General features: G+C 41.7%; 3 protein-coding genes and 2 long non-coding RNA genes across 8 annotated transcripts; 4 read left to right on the forward strand and 1 right to left on the reverse strand.

Moving 5' to 3' along the window:
- Positions 1 to 479: 479 nt before the first annotated feature.
- On the forward strand, positions 480 to 5,119 carry LOC136527620 (carboxyl-terminal-processing peptidase 3, chloroplastic-like). Of its 3 annotated transcripts, none has more exons than XM_066520408.1 (12): positions 480 to 1,014; positions 1,125 to 1,206; positions 1,423 to 1,553; positions 1,668 to 1,754; positions 1,829 to 1,907; positions 2,422 to 2,552; positions 2,851 to 2,892; positions 3,100 to 3,219; positions 3,597 to 3,641; positions 3,765 to 3,914; positions 4,344 to 4,451; positions 4,535 to 5,119. In XM_066520408.1, exons 1-12 carry the CDS (start codon positions 664 to 666, stop codon positions 4,781 to 4,783), a joined length of 1,575 nt encoding a protein of 524 aa, XP_066376505.1. In that variant the 5' UTR covers positions 480 to 663; the 3' UTR covers positions 4,784 to 5,119. The 3 variants fall into 3 exon arrangements, with proteins under 3 accessions (XP_066376505.1, XP_066376503.1, XP_066376504.1); XM_066520406.1 differs by having other exon boundaries at positions 482 to 1,014; positions 3,597 to 3,683; XM_066520407.1 differs by having other exon boundaries at positions 486 to 1,014; positions 2,422 to 2,510; positions 3,597 to 3,683.
- An 893-nt stretch (positions 5,120 to 6,012) lies between these two features.
- On the reverse strand, positions 6,013 to 6,441 carry LOC136526007 (uncharacterized). The gene has a single exon (XM_066518808.1). The coding sequence runs from the start codon at positions 6,439 to 6,441 to the stop codon at positions 6,013 to 6,015; it is 429 nt and encodes a 142-aa protein (XP_066374905.1).
- A 2,229-nt stretch (positions 6,442 to 8,670) lies between these two features.
- Positions 8,671 to 15,161, forward strand: LOC136528271 (E3 ubiquitin-protein ligase makorin-like). The gene is given in 8 exon segments (XM_066521200.1): positions 8,671 to 8,905; positions 11,015 to 11,102; positions 11,207 to 11,592; positions 11,594 to 12,016; positions 12,302 to 12,371; positions 13,927 to 14,015; positions 14,102 to 14,162; positions 14,737 to 15,161. Coding segments are annotated over 7 exon segments (1,104 nt in total). The 5' UTR covers positions 8,671 to 8,891; the 3' UTR covers positions 14,136 to 14,162; positions 14,737 to 15,161.
- Positions 15,162 to 20,031: 4,870 nt separating this feature from the next.
- LOC136526794 (uncharacterized) lies at positions 20,032 to 22,304 on the forward strand. Its single transcript, XR_010776583.1, has 4 exons — positions 20,032 to 20,141; positions 21,560 to 21,643; positions 21,788 to 21,883; positions 22,219 to 22,304. It is a non-coding gene; the product is annotated as an uncharacterized lncRNA (long non-coding RNA).
- Positions 22,305 to 23,569: 1,265 nt separating this feature from the next.
- On the forward strand, positions 23,570 to 25,248 carry LOC136525342 (uncharacterized). Of its 2 annotated transcripts, none has more exons than XR_010776497.1 (5): positions 23,570 to 23,791; positions 24,060 to 24,129; positions 24,398 to 24,718; positions 24,805 to 24,861; positions 25,017 to 25,248. It is a non-coding gene; the product is annotated as an uncharacterized lncRNA (long non-coding RNA). The 2 variants fall into 2 exon arrangements; XR_010776496.1 differs by having other exon boundaries at positions 25,027 to 25,248.
- The last annotated feature ends 1,115 nt before the right edge of the window (positions 25,249 to 26,363 follow it).

Below are 26,363 nucleotides of genomic sequence, written 5' to 3' on the forward strand. Positions count from 1 at the left end.
TTTCAACCAGAACAATATTTTTTTCTCACATCAAATCAGCTAGCAGTAAATAATCTACGATCGTTTACGGCCCGCCAAACAGGCTGCATAGCGACATAGCCTACTTGTTGCTTTGAAAACATCCAAACTCCTCGAATGTGAACCATAATCGAACTTGAGTCACGTATCACCACGCCACGTAGAAGAGAAAGTACATTACGAAAATATATTTCTTTATCATTATCTAATTTATACTAATTTGATACCATAAATGTTAGTTACCTTTCTCTAAATTTAATTAAATTTTAAATAATTTAATTTAGAATAACTTTAGAAGTTGATTCATTTTAAGATAAGAGGAGTAAAATTTGGGGAATCTTTTTATCTGCAGGAGTATTTCTCCTCCATCAGTTCTGCAGACCACCACCAACAAACAGTACCCAATATCTGTCTCGCGCACCACCACCCAAACGCCTCGACCCGGCGGACCGGAGATACGTGTGCGACGGTGAACCCGCGACGTGGACGCGCACGGATCTCCTCCTGTCCACCAGCCCAGCTACTTCAACTGACGAGACGGCGCACGGCCAAAAGATTCTCGTGGACGTCTCCGGCGCCCACTTGTACTATATCCCGCGCGCTCTCGGGACAAGCTAGCTCGCCATCGCCGCCCGCGTCGCGTCCATGGAAATGGTGGAGTGCTCCCTCGTCGCTACACTTGCTCCGCGCTCGCTGCCCGGACGGGTCCGAAAGGCCTTGCCGCGGCCGGCGGTTCTTGGGGGGAGAGCGAGAGCGAGACTCCGGGTGCGGTCCGCCGGCCTGGGCCGAGAGCAGCCTCCGCCACCGCAGCAGGCGGCAGTCCGGGCTTCCGGGCCGGATCACGGCGGCCGGGCGCTGGGACAGGCTGCGGTGGGGCTCGCCGCCGCGGCCGTGGTGTCACTGACCGGGTTCTCCGGTGATGTGTCCCCGCTGCCGACGCCGCCTGCCCGGGCCGAGTCGCTCACCGTCGCGTTTCCCGTCTCCAAGGCGCGCGAGGTGAGTTGGGTTCCTGAAGCTCCCAGTGCCGCCGGTGATCCACGGCCGCCGCGTTTCCAAGAAAGATACGGACTTTACATGGTGATTGTTTGTTTGGGTTACTGTGGCAGGTGAACAGAGTGCAGAGGACGCTGGTGGAGACGTGGGGGCTGATCCGTGAGACCTTTGTTGATCCTACCTTCAACCACCAAGGTACAACCCCCAATTTTGCGTAATGGTTCTCTCGGAATGTTTTCATTTGCTAGTTTTGAACTTTTGGTAGAAGTGATAGGAGCTAGTGTTTGGTTGGTACTGTAACAAGAGTGAAAGGGTGGAGCTCACAGCTTTTGCGTCACCAAAATCACCACCTGAAGACAAATGAAATAGGACAAGTTATTTTTCAATGTACTTATTTTGCCAAGCGTGCAGATTGGGATCAGAAACTACAGCAAACTATGGTAGAGATATTTCCACTGAAATCAGCGGATGCTGCCTACAGTAAGATCAGTGGGATGCTATCCACACTCGGCGACCCATTTACGAGGATCATCAGCCCCACGGTATGCATGCTTGTTGCTTGGGTTGATATTGTCAAGTGAGAACGTCTGTTACTACCTGACCTGCACAAAACTAGTATGAGCTGTGACAAGTCTGTGAATATTGTTCACATACAGGAGTACCAGAGTTTTAGGATAGGAAGCGATGGGAATGTGCAAGGGGTTGGGGTGTTCATAAACAAGGAGCCAAGCTCTGGACGATTGGTAAGTTTGTTTTTGTTCATCCCCATGTAAAGAGGACGTGAGTGTTCCAATTACTAATTCCAAATCTGTTTCAGCTTGTTATGGACTGCATTCAGGGAGGCCCCGCAGATCGAGCAGGCATACATGAAGGCGATGAGCTAGTTGAGATAGATGGTATTTACTTTTTCGCACTGTTCATCTTTCTAGTAATTACACAAGGCATACTACATCATTGGGTATGAATTAAGTTTTGTATCTAGCATGCTTGCATAGTTTTTATGTGTTGTATTAGCACATGTCCATGAGGCATCTGTTTTGACTTCAGCATTATCCTTTTTTATCAACATTTAATTATAAGGAAAGTATGAAAATGCAGCTTAATATGCAGGGATTCATTACAGGTGATGGGATGATTGATAATTAGCTGTAATGTCTACTTTGTACTTCTTACATTTTGCCCCTTTCGTTGGTTAACAATCACAGCTGCAGATAATGTTTGACAGTTTGAGCGATGATTTGAACAAATATTATGAATCGCTTGTCAGAATTGGGAGCCAAAACTGTGATTGATACATGCTAATGGTGCATTATCTATTTTTCTCTGTTATTGTGCAGCAAGTTGTTACCAGGTTCATTCCCAGGAGGGCGGGGGGTTTATTATTGATGCTGATATCTTCTCATTCTGCAGGCAAAAGTGTTTCGGGTTTGGATGGAGAGGCTGCGGCTCAGAGGCTTCGAGGCCGTGTAGGAACAACAGTGAAAGTGAAGTTGTTGGATGTATTTCCTTACCTTGAGCTTCGTAGTATATCCTTAGCTTCAGTTAAATCTCTTTTGCTTGTTGTGAAGCATACTTCAACTTGAGATGTACTAGTTCAACATTCAGACACTTGATAAAAAAAAAAAATTCAGACACTGACAATAAATGGCCAAGGTTTTTGTTTATAAAACTAAAAAAAACATTGTGTTTTTTTGGTTCACCAAAGTCTGGCATACTAGGCTTCTATTATATTATATCATATCCCGAATCCCCTTTATGTAATTTGGTCAACTCTGACGTGGAAAGATCATTCCTCGTCTTTGTATTTGCTTTCTTACTGATGCATATTTATATATCCAGGGAACTGACAGTAAAAGGGGTGGGAGTTTAAGGCAAAAGGAGGTAAATGCTTAACTTGCTGACCGAACAATTCTAAAATCTTAAGATTTTTATATGTGTAATTTGAAAGGTATGTTCTGCGCCTACAGAGCTCATCAAATTGCAATAGCCACTCTGTTGAAAAATGCAGTAACCACAAGAGAACCATTTTCCTACTAAGAAAGTGATCGAGTGTTTCCTAATTACATTCACTACCTTTTGTTTCCAAAGGTCCAGCTGTCTCGTGAAATTATCAACCTTTCACCTGTATCAACTGCAATTATCTCTCATAGGTCGGATGATGGCCATGAGTGCAAGACTGGTTATGTTAGATTAGCTTCCTTTTCTCAGGTAAATACTGTACATGTTCGAATTTTGTTTTTTCTTTTATGTTTGCATCTAAAATAAAGTTATCATTAAACAAAGTTGGATTATTTTTCTCAGTATGGATTTAATAACTCAAATTTTCACAAATTTCCCTGTGGCATGATTATATTGAAGGAGTGTAAACATTTGAGGCGTCCATTTGTAACGTTGTTGGCCCAGTTATTCTAAAACTGAAATTAATCTTATTTTATTGTCCATCACCAAGTTGAGTTTGAAAACACCCTGAACTTGTTTGCTGTGAACTAAATATGTTCTTATCTTAATCCTCAATTATATGCTGACGAAGTACTTCCATATTATCTTTTTAGACCATTCATATTATATCCTTTTTTTTAAACCAGACTGCAGCAGCTGAAATGGAAAATGCCGTAAAAAGGATGGAGGATGTGGGTGTCCAGTCTTATATTCTAGATCTACGGAATAACCCAGTCAGTCCATATTTGTCACGGTTGGCCTTCAGATGTTGAATTGCTATATTTTTCTTGTATCAATCTTGTCGTTTTGAATAGGGAGGTTTAGTAAAAGCTGGTCTTGATGTGGCTCAAATTTGGTTGGATGGAGATGAAACTCTTGTCAACACTATTGATCGTGACGGGAATGTGCTACCAATAAATATGATCCAAGGGCATTCGTTAACTCATGACCCTCTTGTTGTGCTTGTGAGTTTTCCATCCCTGCATCCTTTATTGTTCCTCCCCTATCATATAGGGGTACAAAACTTGACAAAAAGAACCACAATACTATACTGCCATGCTTAATATGTATGTGATTACTTACACGTCTGAAGCACATATGGTTTTTTTGTAACCATGTTGTAGTCTTCAGAAATATCACAATACCTTAAGGCCTAAGCCTATAACCACTCTTAGTGAAATTGTGCTACCTACATACGATGAAGTTTGTTGTTTCAATGCTTCCTAAGATTATATTCTATTTGCATAGTGATCTTTAAATGATAATAAACATAATTGGTATAGATTTTCTTTTTTACTGCCTACTGGACTACAAATGTTTTGATATTGCTTTCATTTTTTTTCCTTTTCTCCATTTACCTGATGCATGTTCTGTGTTTACGTTTGTTAACGCAGGTCAATGAAGGAAGTGCAAGTGCAAGTGAAATCTTGGCAGGGGCATTACATGACAATGGACGAGCTATTCTGGTTGGCCATAGAACCTTTGGTAAAGGAAAAATTCAGGCAAGACTAACTTCACATTATGCTATTCTTTTCTGTAAAACGCCTTATTTTGGTATGCTTCACAATCCTGTTCTGTTGCGCAGAGTGTGACAGAGTTGGATGATGGCTCTGCTCTGTTCATCACAGTTGCAAAGTATCTATCTCCAGCGCTGCATGAAATCGATCAAGTAGGAATCCAACCTGACATACAATGCAGCCCTGATATCCTATCTTTGCCAAGAGCGCCTTCGCTAAGAGAAAACAGCGAGGCCACGAATTTGGAGATGGATTCATGTATCATGGTCGCAGAACAAGCATTGGAAATTGAGCAAACAAAGGGTTCCGCTTCTTAGATGTGCAACTTATGGGCTCTGTATATTGTTGCATTGTACAGTAGATTGGATAGCTTACCGTAGAGGCTTATAAAGTTCTGTAGTGGTATACGGAGTATATATAGGCTGATCCTCACATGTTTCATTTTAGGCATTGTCTATTCGGTGGTTCATGGGAATGCATATAAGTTGACCCTGTCATATGCCTGTGTCGGGTTGATTCTTGGGCATATACCATCAGATATTCAGAACCATAGCATGCAATTTTTTTGTAATTAGGCCTGTTGGTTCTTGTGTTTAAGGTTCATCAGCATCTAAGGGTCATTAATATTAAGAGCATCCCTACCAGATCAAGAACGGATTGAGAATAAAAGATCATCTTTTCCTATAACCAGAAATAAAGGGGGATTGAAGGTAAAAAAAAAATCAAGCTCTAGTAGATCCCTTTCCCTAATTTTTTTCTCAATTTGAGAAAAATCACCCTCAGTTCCTTAAATAAAGGAAAGAACAGGACATTTTTCTCAATCCCCTTTCTTCTTCTCTCACTAACATCCAGGACCCACCAGCTTGGGTGCCCGCCGCGCCGTGCCCCTACCGCGCGACGCTCGTCGTCTCGCCGAGTGCCGACCTTCGTCGTCTCCTGCGCCAGCCCTTGCCCCAATCCTGCCCTCCGCTGCTCTTTGCGTTGGAGTGCCCCACTTGCGGTGGTCGGTGGATACAGAAGAAACGAGATGAGAGAAAAGAAGGGAGGACTGACATGTGGGGCCCACGTATTTTAGGGGTTAATCTACTGGAGCAGATATCTCATTTTCAGTGTAATCCAGTTTTCTCAATATCCTATGCTGCATTTTAGGAGAAAAAGGAAAGGGGACGTGCTGGAGACACTCTAACAGCCTGTTCGTTTAAGCCGGCTCATGCTGTTTTGTTGCGAGAGAAAAACACTATATCATGACTGATAAATATGGCTGATACGATCAAGCGAACAGGTGTATATAGCTAGGACATAATCAACCTGTTCGACTACACTAGCTGCTGCAGCAGCTCCGATGTAGACTCTGTTTGGTTCAGCTTATGGGAGTCTCGCTTATAAGTTGAGCAGAATTATATAATAAGCTACGATGTAGCAAATCTGTTATCTAAATAAGTAGGGCGTTTGGCTGTCCTGATTATCTCGGGTATGACATTTTACACTGAAAACCCTAAACTTTTCTCAAACTACGTAACACTATTTACTACTATTTTCTTTGAGTCTATAGCCTTGCAACTAGACCCAAATAAAAGTTTCTATTTGCATCCTGGTCCTTCTTCTTCAATCGACGCACGAGCTCGGAGGGAGCCGACGGTGGGGGGGAGAGCCGGTGGTGAGGGAGTGACCCGGTCGTGGAGGTCGCCGGCCGGAGGCCAGATCCGGCAGGGACCTGCTCCCCGGCGGCGGATCTGGTCCAGGGCCGGGCTAGAGGGAGGCGATGACGGTCATGGAGGCGAGAGCTAGACCGGAGGGAGGCGCTGATGGATGGAGCGGTACCGGGGAGGGAGGCGGCGCCGGGGATGGAGACCGCGCCGGGGAGGGAAGCCGCGCCAGAGATGGTGGCCGCGCCGGGGAGGGAGGCCGCGCCAGGGATGGAGGGAGTGAGCGAACGCGAACCCGCGTTCTCCAAATCGCACGCCTTGGCTCGCATTTCGGCCGTAGGCTATTTTCCGCGTATAAGCGGACGCGCGATGGCTAGTCGCGAGCGCGACGCAACCCATTTGGCGAGATTTTCGGCTCATCTCGGTCGCGAACGCGAGAATGAGCGGAACCAAACAGGGCCGTAGTATCTAAACTAGCATAAGCTGTAGTATCTGAACCTAAGGAGAAACTTACATCACACGCGCGCACATACATATGTTGTGTGCAAGCTAGACCTATACCTATACCTAAAAACACATGTGACTGAAAAAGTATGTGAAGATCATCAGACTCTAAGCATAACAGGTACAACACCTTGACCATTATGGAGCATTTGTACTTGAGGCTGCAAAAAAACAATAAAAAAACCAGTGTGAATACCTACGTCGAGCAGAGCTCGAACACAGGTCACGGGTGCTCCACTGAGCAGATCTGACCACTGAGCCAATGGCTTGTTTACAATGCCATTTTGATTATATAAGATTGAAAAAAATAAAGAGCTTCGAAAGGAATATGGCTTCGTTCGGCTTATCCCATATTCACCTTGTTCGGCTTGTTTTTTCAGCCGGAACAGTGTTTTCTCTTACAACAATTCAGTCAGAACAGTGTTTTCCAGCTAGTTTCAGCTAAGATTCAGCAAATCGAACGGAGCCTTCATGTTTATTGTATGCTCCATTAACTGAAGTATTCCATTGTAGTTTTCTAGGATTTTCATTTAAAAAGCCACACTCATCAGTTACCAAGGTCAATGGATCCGAAAAAGATTTCATATAGGGAATGGTCATGTAAGGATGTTTTTTTTCTTTCAACAAGTAGAGCTTTTGGGCCCAGAAAAACACTGAAATCAACACTTCGTTGACGTATTGTTGGACAATTGACAACGAAGAATAAGCTCCTCCAACACTGTTAAAACTTTTTATTTGTGTTTTCTGGATTCTTAGGTTGACTTTTCCCCACCAATCTGCAAAATAATTATCATACATAAGGGTGCTCTCAGAGACAATTTTCTTTCATTTGTAGCTCATGTAATTTTAGTATAATTTTCCTCATCAACTATGGGCACACCAGTGTGAATCGCAATGCCAAATTGAACCTAAGCTTCACACACAATTAGACCTCGTCAAAGAGCCTCACCAGTTAAGGTGGTAGGAATGGAAGTGAATTTATCCATGAACCCAAAGTTTTTATATGCAAAAAAATAATTATTTATGGACTCACGGACAAACATGCTTGTATCTAGAATGGTCCACAGAAACTGGTTACCCAAGCAACGAGACAAGAACATCTCTATGAAGAATCTAGACAATTCAGCTAGCAGCAACCTTCAAAAGTTGGTCATCCAGGGTAGTATACACAACCTTCCATAAAAAAAGTCTTAACGATTCAAGCAGTGGTATGCGGAAATTGATCGCTAGTTCTAGGAGCACACTCCCATTTCGCATGCTTTCTACCAAAAAAACCATCATTTCCAACATTCCATTTCTCGGAGCCATAGCAGAAAAAAGACATAAATGAGAGAACAATAGCTTTATTTCCTTAGCATGATTTCTATAAATAAAACAAATGTTAGAAGGCCATTAACGACGCTACATGGTGTGGCACTTTTTTTGGTGGTTACTATATATGTTGCGACGGTGTTAACACTAACCAACTAAGGAGTGATGCTTGAGTGTACCTCGCGCAGTCCTTTCGGAGTAGATGGCTAGAGGTGACACAAATTATGGAACAATTTAAGTGCCTATACATATTGTTGCTTCCATTGGATGTTTGAGGCTCTTACACAAATCTTGATGAGGTGTCATTTATTATTTTTCTTGATGGGTCCTTATTGTATATTAAGAAAAAAACTCTTAGAGAAGGATAGCTAGAGATTTCTTAGAAAAATACTAGTCCCTTCGGTCCATAATGAGATGGGACTAATTTTATTTTTATTCTATAGTTTTTTCTCTTAGTACTATGTATAGACGGGAGAAGCTGTAATGAGATGAAAACGTCATATACGGTTTTGGGATGGATATTTTTTTAACCTTTCACCACTAAGGGCAAACCTGTCATTGGCTCTATTCGCTTCTCTTATTATGGATGTTTTTGGATGTATAATCTATAATTTTTAGTTTCTTTTTTCAGCCGTGTATTCTCACACCAAATCAGCCCTAACAAGGGATGTTTTTGCTTTGGCTTTGAGCGAAGCCAACGCGGTTTCCTATCCTCCTGTTTCTGTTTCTGGTAATCATTCCCGGTCGATGCCCGGGGGCCGCGGTTCCGCAAAGCGAAGCCCAAAAATGCGACGCGACAAGCGCGAGGAGAGAGAGGAACCTGGGGAAGGCGCACCAGTTTCAAGCAATCCCTAGCCCGTGGCGACGTGGTGGGAAGGATTCGAATCAGCGGCGAAGCCTAGGTGACGGCGCTGTTACTCGCCTCTCGGGGTGGGCCGGCTTGTCCGATCGGTTTGGCTCGGCCATGTCGACTAAGAAGTAAATTTTCTCTCTTCGGTTTGAATTTGATCCTCTTCTTAGCTGCGTGCGATTTGGAGGCCGGACTGGATCGATGCTGGCGGGCATGCGGTTAAGCCGCGCTGGGGTCTTGGATAGATGAATGTAGTGGTGAGCGGTTGTATTGAGGCTGATTGAGCTTCGTCTAGGCCTTAGGGTTAGGGTTGGTGGTGGTCGCAGCTGATAAAATTCGTGTCTAGTTGGGAGTTTCGATTTGGGATTGAGTTGGAAGCTAGCTCAAACTGACCCACTGCTTAAGTACCTTTGGGGAAGTACCTGGGTGGTGTAAGCTTGATTGCAATGCCAGACTTTAGGTCCTGGGAGTGTTCTGAGCGTTATGAATGAAGCATGGGCCACTTGGTTTTGTGCCTTGCTGATGCTTGATAGTTGGGCAGTGGCGGAGCATGGAGCCAAACAAAGCAGGGGCTAGTCAAGCTACAAGCGTACAACTTTGAGAGTATTAGCTTACATCTAGCATAACCAACTGATGTAGGCTTAGACGTTTTACAGTGGATGCGTGTTAACTTTCCTACTTCTGGGCGTCAGTCACAGAGCTGATTCAGAGTTGCAGTGGCCAGAGTGTGGATGAAGGGGCGGCCAGTGCCCAGCTTCACCTCCACTGGCCTCCGCCAGTGTAGTTGGGAAGATTGCATTTGTTTTAGCATTTGATCTGATCATATTTTGTTTGTGGATCAAGCAGTGGTGTTGATTTAGGGTATGAAGCCTATTACCATATATAATTTCATCGCATTAAATTAAATCCAATAGATCATTTTTGTTTGATTATGTTGCATATGTTGTTTATTTGACTCGGTAATTGCCTGGTCATGTTGCAAATGACGAATGTGGTTTCCCAGCGGTAACTGAAAAAATAGTTAGTATTTATTCTAAACAAAACGACAAAGGAAAATGATGATGTTTATTTATCAGTGAAAAGTTGGAAGCACTCATTTTCTTATATGCGCTGAGAGTGGTTAGCAAGAAACAGCAGCCAAAAACTAAATATATTGGAACCAGTATTAATGTTTAATGCTTGTATAAGTGGGATATCTTTTACTATGATGATAATTCAACCTTGTATCATGTGTTCATACTCTGTGTATAGCTTGTAAGAGTATTTGCCTAAAACCACTTCTATTGCTCTGGCATAGCAAACATTTTCTTTGCTGCTAGAAAATAATAAGAAATATACGAATAGCTAGAAAATGTAAAGTGTTTGGTTGGTACCATATTTAGCCGTCAATATTCGTTCATGATCATAATCAGGGAAAGTGAAGGTGTTAGGTTTGTGATCATGATACAGTACAATGTTTGGTAAAGTTGGTTTGATAATACTTGGTGGAGGTTATTTGGTACTTTCATTAATCCTTTCATCAGTTTTATGTGTATAATTATGTTTCGCCTCACTAAGGGCGTACCCAGTGCAGAGAGCTCCCGCTCTGTGCGGGGTCTGGAGAAGGGTGTTAGTGGCAAGCCTTACCCTCGCCTGTGCAATGCGACGAGACCGCGACTCGAACCCGGGACCTTCCGGTCACAGGCGGTAAGACTCTACCACTTGCACCAAGCCCGCCCTTTCCCCAGACCCTTGAAACTGCCAAATATGTTTCGATTCACTAGCAACAGCAAAATATTTTTTTACCAAGGACTTCCAGGCACTGTTCGCCTAAACGGTCGTTTAGCCCGTTTAAACACCGTGTAAACGCTACACGGTGGTGCGCCGTTTCCGTTTAATCACCCGTTTACCCCGTTTAATTGGCCGTTTAGCCCGTTTAATGGGACGTTTTGCCCGAATAATGGCTAAACGGTAGGTGACCGACTGTTTACCGTTTAGCGTTTAGGAAAACACTGCTTCTAGGTGAACATTTTGACACTTGAAACTGCCAATATTTTGGCAAGAAAAGAATGAATGTGCGAAACATTGTAATTGTTTACTCAAATTGTTGTAAGTATGAAGCCTTGATTCAGAATTACAGACTTACATATTTCATCTTGTTTACTTGATAAAGTATTTTTAAAACTAGTCTGGAATTATTCTGTCCGGGATGAAACAAAAAATTTTGGTTGTTTGCTCAATGCTCCTTTTGCTATCAGGGTTCTTTGCAAGTTCTTCATGCATGGAGCTTGCTTGAAAGGAGAGTACTGTGAATTCTCCCACAACTGGAGTGATCAAGCAAATAATGTAATGTATTAGTAACATTCCATGCAGTTTAGTCTTATATCTGGAGTTACAGTCGTAAGTGCATATCCTCTTGTGTATCTTACTGTTAACACTTTTCATCTCAGGTTTGCACATTCTACCTGAAAGGTGCATGCTCGTATGGTAGCCGTTGCAGATATGACCATGTCAAAGTTTCTCGTAACCCCACAGTGCCACCACCACCCCCAACATCAAGTGCTGCAAGACGTGTCACATCTACTTCTCTTCAACTTTTAAGTTCCAGTCAACCTCACACGGGACACCAAACTGATTCAAGCAACCAAAGACATCAGATATCTGTGGATGTGTTGGCACATTCTGCCAGTAAGTCTGCATGGAGAAATGATTTTCAACATGACATTGTTTCAGATGATGGAATTGACTGGTCCTCTAATCGAAATTTGCTAAACCAGACGTCATTGAAACCTGCAGATCTGCCTATTTGTTCTTTTGCTGCTGCTGGTAATTGTCCTGAAAGGGTGCCCTCAAATACATGGAGATCTGTGTGCAACCTGTGGAAAAATGTGTTTGCATCCTCATCGTCCTGATGAGAGGGAGGAGCTTACCAAGTTTTGTGAGAAAAATCACAAACGCCTTGAAGCTCTGAAACGCAGCCAAGAAATAGAATGCAGTGTATGTTTGGATCGTGTGCTTTCAAAGCCTACTGCTGCTGAAAGGAAGTTCAGACTGTTATCCGAATGTGATCATCCTTTCTGTATTGCATGCATTAGAAATTGGCGTAGCAATTCTGCTGCATCTGGTATGGATGTGAACTCAGCACTGAGGGCTTGTCCAATATGTCGGAAACTTTCATACTATGGCATTCCAAGTGTTCTTTGGTACTTCTCAAAGGAAGAGAAAGAGGAGATCACTGAAAGCTACAAATCCAAGCTCAAGTAAGATTTATATTCCCAGCTGTATTTGCTTTTTTAGCATGCTGCATGCCTCTTATTCGGTTAATATTGTATTTAAAACTGAAATTATAATGTCACAAATATTTTTTGTATTTGTACCTAAGCTATACCTTGTTATTACTCATTTGGTGAACCATGGTAGTAATATACTAGAAGATGACATCTAACATATGTTTTATGAGGAGCATTTTAAGGTGATTAGGTGAAATTACTTTTCGCCTTATTACTTTACTAATTTCTTAGTTTCTAATAGGATAAATTTTGCAGGTCTATTGATTGCAAGTACTTCGACTTTGGGACTGGCTCATGCCCCTTTGGAACAAGTTGTTTCTACAGGGTAGGAATATTGTCTTTTACATGCTATGGATATGTGAATTGAATGCAGCTGACATACTTTGAGGTCTGGAAACCAAATTTCATTTTGTCTATCTAAGAGTTTTAGAGCCCGTTACCAGACTGTTTCCTTTCTGCTTATGTGTAAGAACTGATCTAGTAGTACTAAACAGAACTCTAGCTGGAAAATGGCTGGAGCTTCCCAATCTCTGTGTTTGCTTCCAAGTAGTACTTTGAACTCAGATTATCGTTGAGTCCTTATTCCTTAAGCTGGGTCTGGCTTGTTTATTTCTAGAGGGAGGCACCAGACTTATGGTGGTGAATGGAACCTTTTTTTTCCTTGAACATGCAAGAGAATTGCGCATCATTTCATTAAGAGAGAAAAGGAGGACCAGAAGAAAATTAGGAAAAATCAACCCACAACAAGCGACCTAGCCAGGAGCTCCTGGATCCTTTTGCACCAGCAGAGCACCATAGGATGCATTCATTTGTGATTGTCTGCAGTAATATTGAGACTTGCACCATTAAAGACAATCATTCCTGTGCCTCCAAATTTCCCAGGCCACCAGGGTAATGAGTGTCTTGAGCCCTTTTTCAATCTCCTTAGGTACGTCCTTGATAGCCCGGTAGCACCAACTTGAAAATTTGCTAGTAGGAATGGAACCTCATGTTTTGTTTCAACCTGGGAATCACCTGACTATTGGCAGTGTGTGGAATCTCGATGCTCCATTTTATTGTTTTCCTCCTTTTAAGCTACTTGAGCACCCTGACCATGTGCTGGCAAGACATTGGTTCAGTTTTGTCACCACTAAGCTTCTAGAAGTTGCTGAACACAGTAATTTGTCCAAAATAAAATGTACTCCCTCTATTCCAAATTATAAGTTGTTTGGCTTTTCTAGGTACATAGCTTTTGCTATGCACCTAGATATATGCTATGTCTATATACATAGCAAAGATTATGTACCTAGATAAGCCAAAAACAAATTATAATTTGGAATGGAGGGAGTATCATTTATAGTATAGCTTGGCTGAAGAAAACATTTTTTCTGTATATTATATCATTGATCCTTTGGTTGGATTCTTACAACATGGCACAAGTTTTGTCCTAAGTAATCTATTCATCTTCATCATCATTTCTATGATGTTTGGGTTTTGCATGATGATGTTCATTGGTGGTTCATGATACTTCTCAATGATGGGTCTTGACATCAGCTCCTCTTTAGTTCAATCTGGTTCATGTTATTGCTGATATAAAAATTTCTACATATTGTGGTGGAACTTTTTTAGTTAGCAGATTCATTATACATGGTTGAAACTTGAGTTGTTGCTACATTAAGTTCGTACAATTCTTGATTCTTGTTCATAGGCAGTAGAGTGTATTGTGCTCACTGATGATGTTCTTAAATAGCTGTTTGAAGATGCAGGAAACTTGAATTCTTATGATTATTATTTTCCTGTGTGGATCACGTTGGTAACTTTAGTAAACTGTAATGTTAACTGTTCAGTAAAGCCCATTATTTTCAGTCAACACTGAACCCTTGTAGCCGCATGTTTTGCAGCATGCCTACAGAGATGGCCGCTTGGAAGAGGTTGTACTGTGGCATCTTGATGCTGATGATGGAAGTACAGTAATTGCAAAAGATATCAGGTTTGTGTTCTCTATCAAGTTTCTTTGTACTCTTGTACTTTTTCACCCTCAACTTGCCCTCTCACCTTCCTGTTTGTGTCTTCCAGGTTATTGGACTTCCTCAGTAGGATGCATCTTTAGGGACCAGCAGCTGTATAGATATCAAATGTAAGATCCACTTTTAGCACCCAGTCTGCATTAAGATTATATTTCTGGCCAAATAGTCCAATATGCAATGCATGCGTAGAAATGCCATTTTTATATTCTGATGCAGGAGTTCAGTAATAGTTCTGCGGCATCATTGAACAGTTCCAAATTTGCAATTCGATGTAGTAGGTGTATTAGGGTCTTTTTGCAAAAACCATGCCTTTAACTCTTCATCAATATTCACTTGGTCTTGCATTCATTTTCTTTTGCTCATGAATTTTCATTCATTTGGTGTTTCATTCTTACAAAATCATTTTCCTCATCATTTGATCAAGTGAACTGAAACATTTGCAACCAGGCTTTCTGGGATATCGTTATCCACCAATTATTTACAATATTCTGAAGAGCGCTTGAGGCATCTTTGGAAAGTACAGCTTTGTCTCCATTTAGTGGTGGTTGCTTTGTCGCCAGTTAAAATAAGGCAATCCTTGTGCGATAAAAATTCGCTGTTCCTTTTCTTTTACCTTGCATAATTCACTTGCATAATCTTTTCTCTTTGTTACATGCCTGATATTGAGCATTCCCTTCAATGCAGAAAGTTTGAAGATCTCTATGGTCCTGTAGACACTGGGATTAGCTTTTCAAAGCACTGTTGACCTGAGGACAATGGAAAGAAGTAAACAATTGTGCTTGAATACCAAAACAGAAGTAATACTGTTTATAGACTTCACTAAATGTGGCTGTATGTATCAATTGCTGGTCTTCTAGGCCACCAGAGAGTAGCGGAACATTTCCGTAGCGGTTCCTGGCCGATGAATACAAGGCAAGCGTATAAGTTTACTTCCCTTTTACCTTAATGTTCTTCTCATATTGTGGAAGGGTACTGCACCAATAGGTCGAATAAGGCATTTGGTTGTATTACTTAATATACAAAAAAAAGGTATAGCAGATGAAACACAGAATGACAATTGTAATGCAGCATTGTTGAATGTGAGCGTGAGCGGTGCTTTTCATCGATGACCTGCTGAGGAAGGTCCTCTTAGTAGCAGATGAACTGAGAGCATTTTTTTTTGCTTATATGCAGCATAAATGTACGAGAAGAATAACATTTTTTTTGCTTACGTACAGCATAAATGTACGAGAAAAATAGCAAATGAACAGAGGATGATAATTGAATGCGGTCATCGATTGCATAGTTTCTCAGTTGACTCTGGTCTCTGGCCAAGTCGTTGGCACTATTTTTGCTTGCAACATCAACTCTAGCTCTTAAAAAAATTCGTATAGTTGTCACATAGCTAAACGTTTTTTTTTTCTTTTTTCTTGATAAAAAATCACGATTTTGTTCCTTTTTCAATCAACGAGCTACTTTAAAAAAAGAAATAGGACACCAACTCTCCATGTCCAAATCGATTATTTTCCTTTTGTGCTTTTTTTTCCTGCGACTCTCCATATCCAGAACGATTTGTGCTTTCTTTTCCTGCGTAAGCAGATTTTGATTTTATTCCTTCCCTATGAGGATAAGGCTTTTGATACGTAATCTGACTCGCCTGCCTGACAACCAGAAACGATTCTTACAATAATCGGTAGAATCACTAGCAAATGGCTTAGACGAGAAATGTTTAACTAGAGAATTTCTAGTTTCTTGTTTTTTTTTTATGTCTATCAAGGAGAAAAGACAATTAGCTAGCTTTCACATGATTCTAATTCTTGCCCGCCCCTCTGTATTAGCAACCATAAATTTTAATTTATTTTTTAAGTTTTTTTTCGAATACGTAAAAGATTTGCACATCATTGTAATTAAGAAGAAGAGTTAAAACCTACTACAAATAGTTCTGATTTTTTGAAGAATATTTAAGTGATGAAACGAGTTAAAATGGGTTATATTTAAGTTATTCTTTAACCGCAAATAGTTCTGATTTTTTGAAGAATATTTTCATTTATATTAATTTTTTATGAAAAAATTGTGAATCAAAATGCAACCTACTATCCAGCCAAACGACCTCATGAAGGTGAGCCAGCACAACATAACCTGTGGTAACTTAGCAGTGGCAGCACAAGGTGAGCAGAGAAAAAAAAAAGCTTATGATTCGTAACAGACCAAGAAATGATCCATAAAAAAGTATGCAATAGATCATCCAACTTTATTCATATGTATAAAAATGTCGCAGATATATATGATACAAAAAGAACGAGGAACAGCAACACTCAGATCAAATTCCCGCTCAAATCAAATCTAGAAACAAAACCTACTACTCCATGTCATGTCCATGACCATGTATATAGCATACATAAGCGGTAGATGATATATATGCTTCTACTGCATCAGGGTGGCCACAAGCAGGGACAGCAGTGCGGACGACACCACGGCGACAGCGGAGGCCGGAGCGGAGGCCGCTCCGGCGACTGGTCCCGGCGCCGGCGCAGACGCAGGCGCCGTGAACTCCTGCGCCGATGCGGAGGCCACGAGGACGGCCGCCATGGCGAAGAGCAGAACGGAGGCGACGACGCGGGGAGCCATCAGGCCGGGCCTTGATGAGGATCTTGGACAGTAAGAGAGTAAACGGATGCTGGAGGCCGGGCTCGCTCGCTGCTGTTTGCAAAGCCGTGTGGCGGCGCCGCGGTGTTTGTTTGTGCTAAGCTGCGATGATGGGGGAGGAGAGGGGTTGCTGCGACGAGGCTTCTATAGGCCGTCGCACGCGGCAAAGTGGAGCTAGGCTCATACTATTCCCGTGGTCAGTGGTCAGCCGCCAGCCGTGGGTTCCTCTCTCCCCGCGCCCGCCAGCTCGCGATGCGTTGCGTTCCAAGGAGGGGCCAATGCGTCGGCGGCACGGAACAGCACGACAAAGACGCGTCCGGCCGCGCGCACGGCGTGGGAACGCACGCCAGGCCGTTCGGCAAGTTTCCACGTGGCGTGGGGAGGGGTTGACGCGGACTGCGCGCCCACGGGTCTCGCGCGGCCGCGCCGCCTGGACTGCGGCTACCGGTCCTCTCTCCAGGCGTGCCTAAATTCCACGAGCCACGACCACGACGCAGCACGCGTGACCCGCCGTGCGGCCCCTCCCTTTCCCGCCGTGAGGCCCGGGTCGGTGGCGTCAGGCCAACAACGGCAGCAGCGCGTTGCAGCAGGGTCCAGGGACCCCGGACCCGGCGGTGGTGTCTCGCCGAACGCGTCGGACAATTAATTATTAAGCCGCACCAGCTTCACTTTCTTTGCAAAGCGGGAGTGAAGTCTAAAGACGCTGAATCCACAGGGACCCCGGACCCGGTGGTGGTGGCAAGCCGAACGCGTCGGACAATTAACTATTAAGCCGCACTAGCTTCACTTTCTTTGCAAAGCGGGAGTGAAGTCTGAAGACGCTGAATCCACCAGAGAAAAACAAATCCAAAGACACTACCATCGGGTGAAAACAAAAATGGCGCACTTCGTCACGTCACTTGTCGTAAAAGTTAAGGTGCATTATATGTGATTCCGTGGAGGTACGCATACTTTGTGCGGGACAAATATTCTTGCTACTACGGCGCAAGTTTCAGGCCACTTCCTCATCTACCAATTTATGCCATGTTTAGATCTACAGAAATGCTAAAGGACACGCGTGTGTTTTATTTTGTCTTGGCACACGAATTTTTGATGCGTTGGATTGACATCGTGTGTGTCTCGTTGCCACCGCAGCTGGTTTCTCTGATTTTTAGGGCCAACCTGCGCCTCTTCCTTTCTAAGCAGTAAGCATTCCATTTCTCCTTTGTCTTCCTTCCCCCGACCCCGACGCTCTGTCGAGCGACGCGCCCGGCGCTACGGCGATTTGCTCCGGCGGCTCGCGCTCCTCTGGCGATTTGCTCCCGTCAGCGTCACGGCGATTCGAGAGGCGGCATCACCGCTCCGCCCCGCCCCATCTCTGTTCGTGGCGTCTCCCTCACCGAAGCAGTTGCTCGCTCCTCGTCTGCCATTCCTAGACTTCTGGAGGTACCTGCATTCGTCACTTTTATCCCTGGATAAGTTTGCCTCATCTGTTGCCTGATGGATTGAGATTTGGGTGGAGGATTTTTGGATGTAGATGGGGGATTTGTGTTGGATTTGGGAGATTTTGGTTTGTGGTTGTGGATTTGGTTGCAGCAGGGGCGGTAGTTGGGTGCGTGGCGCATCAGTTCTGTTCGCAGGCTGGCAGATGTTCGTCTGCGGCCGTGGTTCCTTGCTCGAACGGTAGGCACGACGAGTGCGTGGGCCAAGTGGGGCTTGCCGGCGGGCGCGCGTTTGGCAAGCAGTGGCATGGGGCCGCTGGGTGCTTGTTCAATGTCTACAGCCGGTGCATCAGGCAGGGCGCACTGTACGAGTGTAGCTAGCTCGAAGTGGAAGATCCCTGGACATCTGATTTGAATTCATGTTTTAGGGCTATAGCTTAGCTACTTGTTTCAGGTTCCTGAACATCTGATTCAGGTTCACTGCAACCAATTTACAGATCTATGTTCATGCTGTGTTTTTTTCTTTTTCATTTCGTCAGATCTTGTTTATCTATGGTGTATTTTAAACTCTTGCCTTACTGGTTAGGTAATTGATGTTCTAATGGCATGAACATAGTAGGGGTTGTTTGCATATGCCCGTGTATTTGTTACTGTATACCAAAATCTGACAGTGTAGTGATGGACAAAAATACCACTGTTAGAAATAATCTGAGTGTGTTTTGAGGAATTGTTTGGTCATAGGATTTGTCTGGCCATCATCTGATCAATCCATTTTTTAGGCAATGATGTCATTCTTACCTCAATAAAGTGGTTTTGCAAGCTAATTTAGATTTTCAACTGCTCATTATATTGCCATCTATGTGCTCTAACCTGTTGATTAATCTGCAATACATTTTGTTTGTGCCTACATTTCAAATATTTGACATTTGTCTTTTGTTTCAGAAGTGTAGGAACTTGGTTTTTAATTAATCTGTAATTTGGTTCTTTATGTGATACAATTTGGGCACAACGTGTGAAGTGTCTTCTGCGAGGAAGTGTCCGGCTAGGTCGTTAGTTAATAAGCTCAGCCCCAGACCTCTCCAATCTGTCCGAATTAGCATGGTTTTTCTGAGACAACAGGAACTTTGTTCCCTGTATTTTTACTTGTTTGGACAGCTAGTCATTTTAGTTTAGCTGGTCGATGCTAGGAGTATAGTTGTGTCTGTTGCATCATGCTGATTCTTTTAATTTATATTGTTTGTCGTTACCATGACCATACTTATGTCTTGGAGCACATTATCTGAAAATCTGAAGGAACTCGATCATTAATTAAACTAGCCACAAGCGATTGATCGTATACTTTACACATTTTATTTTGTGTCAATTTGGACTTGCGTTCATACTTGAAATTCTTAAGTTGGATGCCTGCTGCTCTCAAAATGCTGAAGATGACCATACTTATATCGTTACCATGACCATACTTACGTCTTGCTGGCGCGTCTTGAAATCTATAATTCATTATTTAGGTGCTAGTTGAAATGCCCATTTAGCCTTCTGTTTTTCTGAATGCTGCTTTGTGTTACTATAATTCAGTAAGCTGCAGGTTCAGTAAACTGTCTTTTGTCCCTCATTTCTCGAAAACTATATAAAAAGTGCAGATGCCTATATGTTTATAGAATTAAGTGATTTATGATTCCCCTATATCCACCTCCCGTCTAGGAAGCTAATGTTGCTCTATATATAGCCCAAAGGTACGGTTGTTGTTTAGTATTGAACCATAATTTTTATTTTTAGCTCTATTTTCTGTAGGTTTGAGCAGCAACTCACCTCTTTCATTTCTGCCTTTGTGCAGACATGTGTCCTCTTTGCATCCAAATGTACACTTGCTGTTTTTTTGTCATTTTTGTGCTCTCTAATATGGTTTCTAATAACTTTGATTGGACTACTTGCAGGAGAAGTTTTCAAGCTTGATTTATCCTTGCCTAAAGACTATCCAATGGCTCCACCAAAGTTTTCAAGCTTGATTTATCCTTGCCTAAAGACTATCCAATGGCTCCACCAAAGGTATTTTGTTCTTAAACACTAGCAAAATAACAAATAGAGAAATGCTAATGTATATGAAGATACTCCATAAAGTTATCATGTTAGATTAGCTCCTTGATCTGTGTTCCTCATCTGTTGCTTGATTTATTTGATCTCGTTTCCTAATGTGGTGTCGATTTGTTCGATTAGTTGTATTTTGGTTCTGTTATGGCTCCACCAATCTAGTTTATGTGAGAGAAAGATGGCATGCATGACCCGGGTTTTGTATTTATATACATATATAGTATAATGACATTAACAACAAGTACTATTTGAACCGTGCAATTTTCATACATGTGTTTTGTAATTTTTGAAGATCGTATGTAGTGTAATTGCATTAACAACAAGTTAACAGGTGGAAAATATGACCACCGAGAATCCCAATATATGTATAGTCATTGTAGAAAGTGTAGGCTTCTAATTTTGTGAATCATGCCTAGCCGAGGAACATATTTGCTAGCATGTTCTTGAAAAAAACACACTTCTGCTATTAGCTCTAACCGATATTTTTGCAGGTCATCAGCATCAGCATCAGCATGATGACCTTCATAGAAAAAAATTGTAACTTGTGATCTGCCCTAGCACACACATCTTTGTTATTTGTGCTTTGTGCTGACACACACCTCAGTTTTGTTCTTGTTGTTTCATAGAAAAAAAATTGTTTCTTGTGATTGTGCTGACACACTCGTTACTTTTGTCCTTGTCCTTTTATAGAAAAAATTGTAAATTGTGATCTATGCTAGCACATACATCTTTGTTACTTGTGCTTTGTGCTGACACACACACCTCAGTTTTGTTTCTTGTGATTTGTGCCAGCACATTCCAGATATTTGTATTTGTCCTTGTGTATTTGTGTTGGAAAGGTTTGATGATCAATAGATATGTTGTTGTCCTTGTATTTCTGTTCTTTGTGATTTTTGTCCTTGCCTAGACGGCTGGACCTATATAATTGTCCGGCTCTCTTTTTCCCCACCCAAATATTGAATGTAGTCGAGCACTTTTAAATTATTTCTCATATGTTTTGTGATCATTCATGCTGGTGTTACCAACTATTTGTAAGCACACCTTAGATATGTATTTGTGCCTTGATCTAACTCTCATGTACTCTGGATTACTATTCTTGCTTTCAACAAGTTGATTAGTTAAATTAGATTATCGTGTTATTTCTCTGCGGTGCAGCAATTTCTCTGTGTGTGGCCAAGGTCAAGAAGAACGCACATTTTGTTGATGAACTTAGGTTATTTCACTGTCTTGATTCTCCCATAGAAACTAGAACATTCGTATCTAATAAAACTGATTTAAGTTGTGTTGTCGGTCAGGGATTATCGATATTCTTTGTTTTCATGCATAATGTAATTGTCCTTGTCCTTATCAATTTCTCTTACTTATCAATTGTGCAGGTGGGGAGGTATAGAATTCCTTCTACCTTTTTTGGAAGAGTACTCAGCCCTATAGAAAGTTTCATCCATGAACTAGATGAGAAGGTATTGATCTCAGGGCTACATTTTTATCTCTCCTTTTTATTTCTGAGGTCTATCACCTATAAATAATCAGTTTCCATGAGAAATACTGGATCAACAATACATTTTTTTGATTTGTGTGTTAATTCGCCTTCTTTGTTATTTCAGACACGTGCCTCTTTGAAGTTCACAGTTTTGAAACCGAAAGGTCGTATCTGGACAATGGTTGCTGGTGGTGGTGCTAGTATCATATATGCTGAGACCGTAAGCATCAATTTGTATCCTATTTTTTTCTAGCACACACCACAACTTTTATTGTTAGATAGCACAATATGTTTCGGTGCTTATTCATTTAGTTCCTTTATTTCTTCTACATAGTAGTAGTGTTGCTTTGTTCCTATTAACCTTTCGTGAAAACTAATCAAATAAAAGGTTCAGTTACATAATCATAGTAAGCTACAATGTAAATTGCAAGTATCCAACCGCGCAATTTTAGTTTTGAGTATATGCAATATGCTGGTGTTGGACCATTTTCCTTGTCTTTTTGTATTTTTTCTGCTAGATGATCTAAGTGGTTGTTTGTTTTGCATTTTCTGCAGTAACAGGAAGGAGAATTCGATGACATGCCTTGCCAAGTATTGGACTGCAGGAATGAATTGCCTTTCACTCTGAATTTGATGTCCTGTCTGGCTCATAACCGTTAGTTACTTCCTACCCTTTTTGCCCATTTCCATGATTCCTACCTTTCCATCCAATTTCATGCCTGCTATTCCTCTTCTGTGTATAGCCTGGGCCTCAAGATGGGATAGTTCAGTGTTTTATTAAGAGGGAGTTCTCAACGACTAGCATGAATTGAAGGACGCGAAATGAGCACTAAAGACTTTTCGGGTCTACCCAAAAAACTGATTATAAATTTTTTAATCCACAAGAATGTTTTTAACTATTTTTCCATACATTCCCATTCTGGTAGTTGTAGATTGGCCTTGAACGCATTAGAAAAAATTAATTCTTGTGATCTGTGATTGTGCTTCCATAGAAAAATTGTGCTCTATCCTTCCATAGAAGAAAATTTTTCTCTTGTGATATGTGCTTGTGCTTCCATAGGAAAAAATTATGATTTGTCCTTCCATAGAAAAAAATTGTCTCTTGTGATCCATGATTGTGTTTACATAGGGAAAAAATTGTGATATCCTTCCATAGAAAAAATGTCTCTTGTGATATGTGCTAAAACATGTTTAAATCTGTATTTTATGATTTGGGTCAACACAAAGCTGTCATTTTTGTCTTCTTTGATTTGTGTATTTCTTGTCCTTCTAGATTTTGTCCTTGTCCTTGTGATTCTTAGCTAACTCGTAATTCTATTTGTTTACTCAAACTTGAACCCTTTCAGTATTTCGTTCCTGTTCAAGTTACTAGATTATGCCTCTCATGCATTATGTAGCCCTACTTCTTTGGCTTACATCCTTCCAGATTTTGGGAGTATCATTTTGTTCAAGCGGCATACATTTTTTTTGTTTTCCAAGAACTGAGATAGTAGTGGGTCATAGTGGGTCAAAACTAACATGTCTGTTTTCCAGATTTATTTCCATGGGAAGTTATGATTTATACTTCTTTTTTCAAACTTTGAGCCGGTGTTGTTCTATGGTCAAAACTACCTTTGTTGCCACTTTGTTTCAACAGTCTGTTGGTTTTTGTGAGTGTATACAATACATTCTGTATTTGTTTCCCCCTCTCAAGTCTGAACAACAATTTATGTGTCTCAGGTGGTGTTGAATGAGGCGCTGAGAGAGAGGCACATGGGCTGGAGTGGAGTGCTTCAAGCAGGAGCTGCATCAGAACATATCAAATTATTTGTTTGTTTTCATTGTACGAGCAAGTGATCTCCTGGCCGGCTCCTGCACGTTGCAAGATTTGGTCTTCTCGACGATTTGTTCTTGTACCCTGCTTCTCTGCTGCCATTGTTGCTGTGGACAAGTATGGGATAGCGATGTTGTGCTGTGCAGTTCTTGCTTCTTACAAGTGGTGGTGGTGATAGTGGTCTGGTCTCTGTGTGAACATTTGGTCTAGAGGAGCGGAAAGCTAGCTGTGCTGCTCAAATTTCATCTTCAAGATGAAGTTCATGAAGCTTGGATTGAATCCGGATACCTTTCAGGACGATGGGAATGAAGTCAGGTGATCGATCGCTTCTTTTGCTTTCTTTTACCTTGTTTCTTTTATGCTGCCTTTGAGTCCTCATGGTGTACTACTGTATTTTATTTTATCAATTTAACTATGTCTCTCATGGTGTACAATGTAATGAATCCTAATGCTCATAGGTTCTCAAGAAAATCATATTTGCATACTAATCCAAAGTCTGTTTTTCAAGTTATCAGCATAGTGTTCTTTTTACATTCCTGTTATTTTCCACTCTTCTACTAATGAGAATTGTTTATCCTTGCAGTATTGCAGCATCTGAATTGGTGAGCGACATCACTGTTCGTGCAGGGACTACAAAGTTTTACCTTCACAAGGTAAGTGACATTTTATCTTCATTCATATGACAGTGCTTCTTTGTGAGACTATAGTACAAAGTACATATGCTGTTGGAGATCATGTTTTTCTGTCCATGTTTGGTTTTATATTTTCTTACCAAAGTTGTCTCTGTGCTAAAGATTCTTCTTGACCATTGATTAACTTATTTTTGTCATATAAGTCATGGTTTTCCATCCAAAGTAAATTAATTGATTTAGTGTGCACATCTATAACTGTTATTCTGATCTGCATTTTCCAATCACGCAGTTTCCTCTGCTATCCAAGTGTGCTCGCTTTTAGAAGTTGATTCCAACTGCTGGTGATGAAAATATTGAGATCCACATCCATGATATTCCGGGTGGTGCAAAGGCTTTTGAGATCCGTGCCAAGTTTTGATATGGCATGATTGTCACACTCAATGCCTACAATGTGATTGCAGCCCGCTATGTTGCAGAGTACTTGGAGATGAATGAGACTGTTGACAAGGGTAATCTGATCTACAAGATTGATGTCTTCCTCAGCTCAAGCATATTTCGGAGCTAGAAAGACTATTATTGCTCAACTATGTGAAAAGGCTAGATTGTACTTGTGAGTAATCTTTGCATTGTTTTGGCTGATCTCCCCTCTCTTTACAGAAGATTATTACTCAGGGTTGTTTCTTTGTGATGCTTCAGGATGTTCGTGGTAATAGGCAAGATCTTGAATTAGAGATTGTCCGAGCCTACAAAAATGTTAGTATTTATCTCCTTTTATTTTACCTAGTGTTGTTATAAAGGGATGGTCTATTGTCTCATCTCCTATTTGAACATGAAATTAAAAACATGATAATCTTCTGTGCAGTTAGTTGATGAGAGCTAGAGAACTAATGTTTGGTTGTTTCTTCAAGCAATTAATAGGTAACAAGAATATATCCTCGTTGTGCATGCCCTGAACACACAAAGAAATGGGGATCTGCATACGGACTAGTCCAGCATGAAGAAAAATTATATTTGTATTAGAAGCAAATACAAGTTGCACTATGTGAAATGTGCAATTTCCATATTTGTATTTTGTAATTTATTTACAAAAATAATATAGCAAATGCATAACAAATATTTATGGTGTGCCTGCAAAGTACTTATAGAGATTGACCAAGAAAATTGTGATTTTCTCTCTCGGTGTGTGAGAGATTATGTTATCTATGTGATTTTCTCTTTGTGTGTATGAGATTATGCTATCTCACGTAATGTATGCTGGATCCTCTCCTTGTTCACAGTGAGGAACTAGGACCAGGCCTAGTTGTTGGATCAAGCACAAGTGTTGATGCTGAAGGCCATCTTTTTGCCCTCTTATGACCACAAATTCCATGGATGTAACACAAGCAGATGGGATTCAAATGATGGGTGTGCTAACCATGTCTGTCGAGGCTAGTGCTTCCTCTTCGATCTGTTGGCTTTTGCTCCTTTCCCCTGCTTTGCGTGAGCAAAGCACAGCCCCCACGCAGTGGAGATATGATCATTTCCCCTGTTTGCTCTCCTTCCATCTGATGCTTCTTTCCCAACTATACAGATTTCTGTTGCTGGGTTTATGGGCGGCTACATCTTTAGTAGGTCTCTCTATTTTGCTAGTTACTGGGTTCTGCTATCTTATTCTTCATTTGGACAGAAGTTACATCTAACAACAGCAACAAATTTTTGTCTTCGTGGGCCTTGTTTCTTCTTCTCTGACAGACTAAAGTGGAACATATTACAACTGCCACAAAATCCATATGCTACTTGCTCCTAAAACACACGGTTTTTCCTCTAATGGAATTCATGTGCTAAATAAGGGAAAAACACACGGTTTTCCTTTTTTCTGCTGCAACTCGCGTGTTATCCAGGGCAGCAAAAAACGTGTGCTACCTTTCAAAAAAAATACACGGTTTTGTTGGGACATGGAATTCATGTGTTTTGGAGCTACAAAACACATATGTGTTGCTTGTTGCTAAAACACACGAGTGTCAACTAGATAGGCCCTAGATCTATGGTCTAAAATTTAGTTCTTAACGAGAGGTCGCTTGCCTCAGCCGACGTGGATGGATCTTCGCTCCCAACACCGATGGGTGGCGGGAGATCCTTCTCCGTCCGGAGACACGACCGGCGGCCACCTTGGTTGAGCCTCGCCTAGAGCGGCTCCCGCAGGCCCAAATGATCTCCGCAAAGCTTTGGGACAGATGTTTCAATTGTCTCTCCTACTCGCATCGAGTAGCGACTTG

The sequence above is a fragment of the Miscanthus floridulus genome, chromosome 19, assembly GCF_019320115.1.
Source record: "Miscanthus floridulus cultivar M001 chromosome 19, ASM1932011v1, whole genome shotgun sequence".
NCBI lineage: Eukaryota > Viridiplantae > Streptophyta > Magnoliopsida > Poales > Poaceae > Miscanthus > Miscanthus floridulus.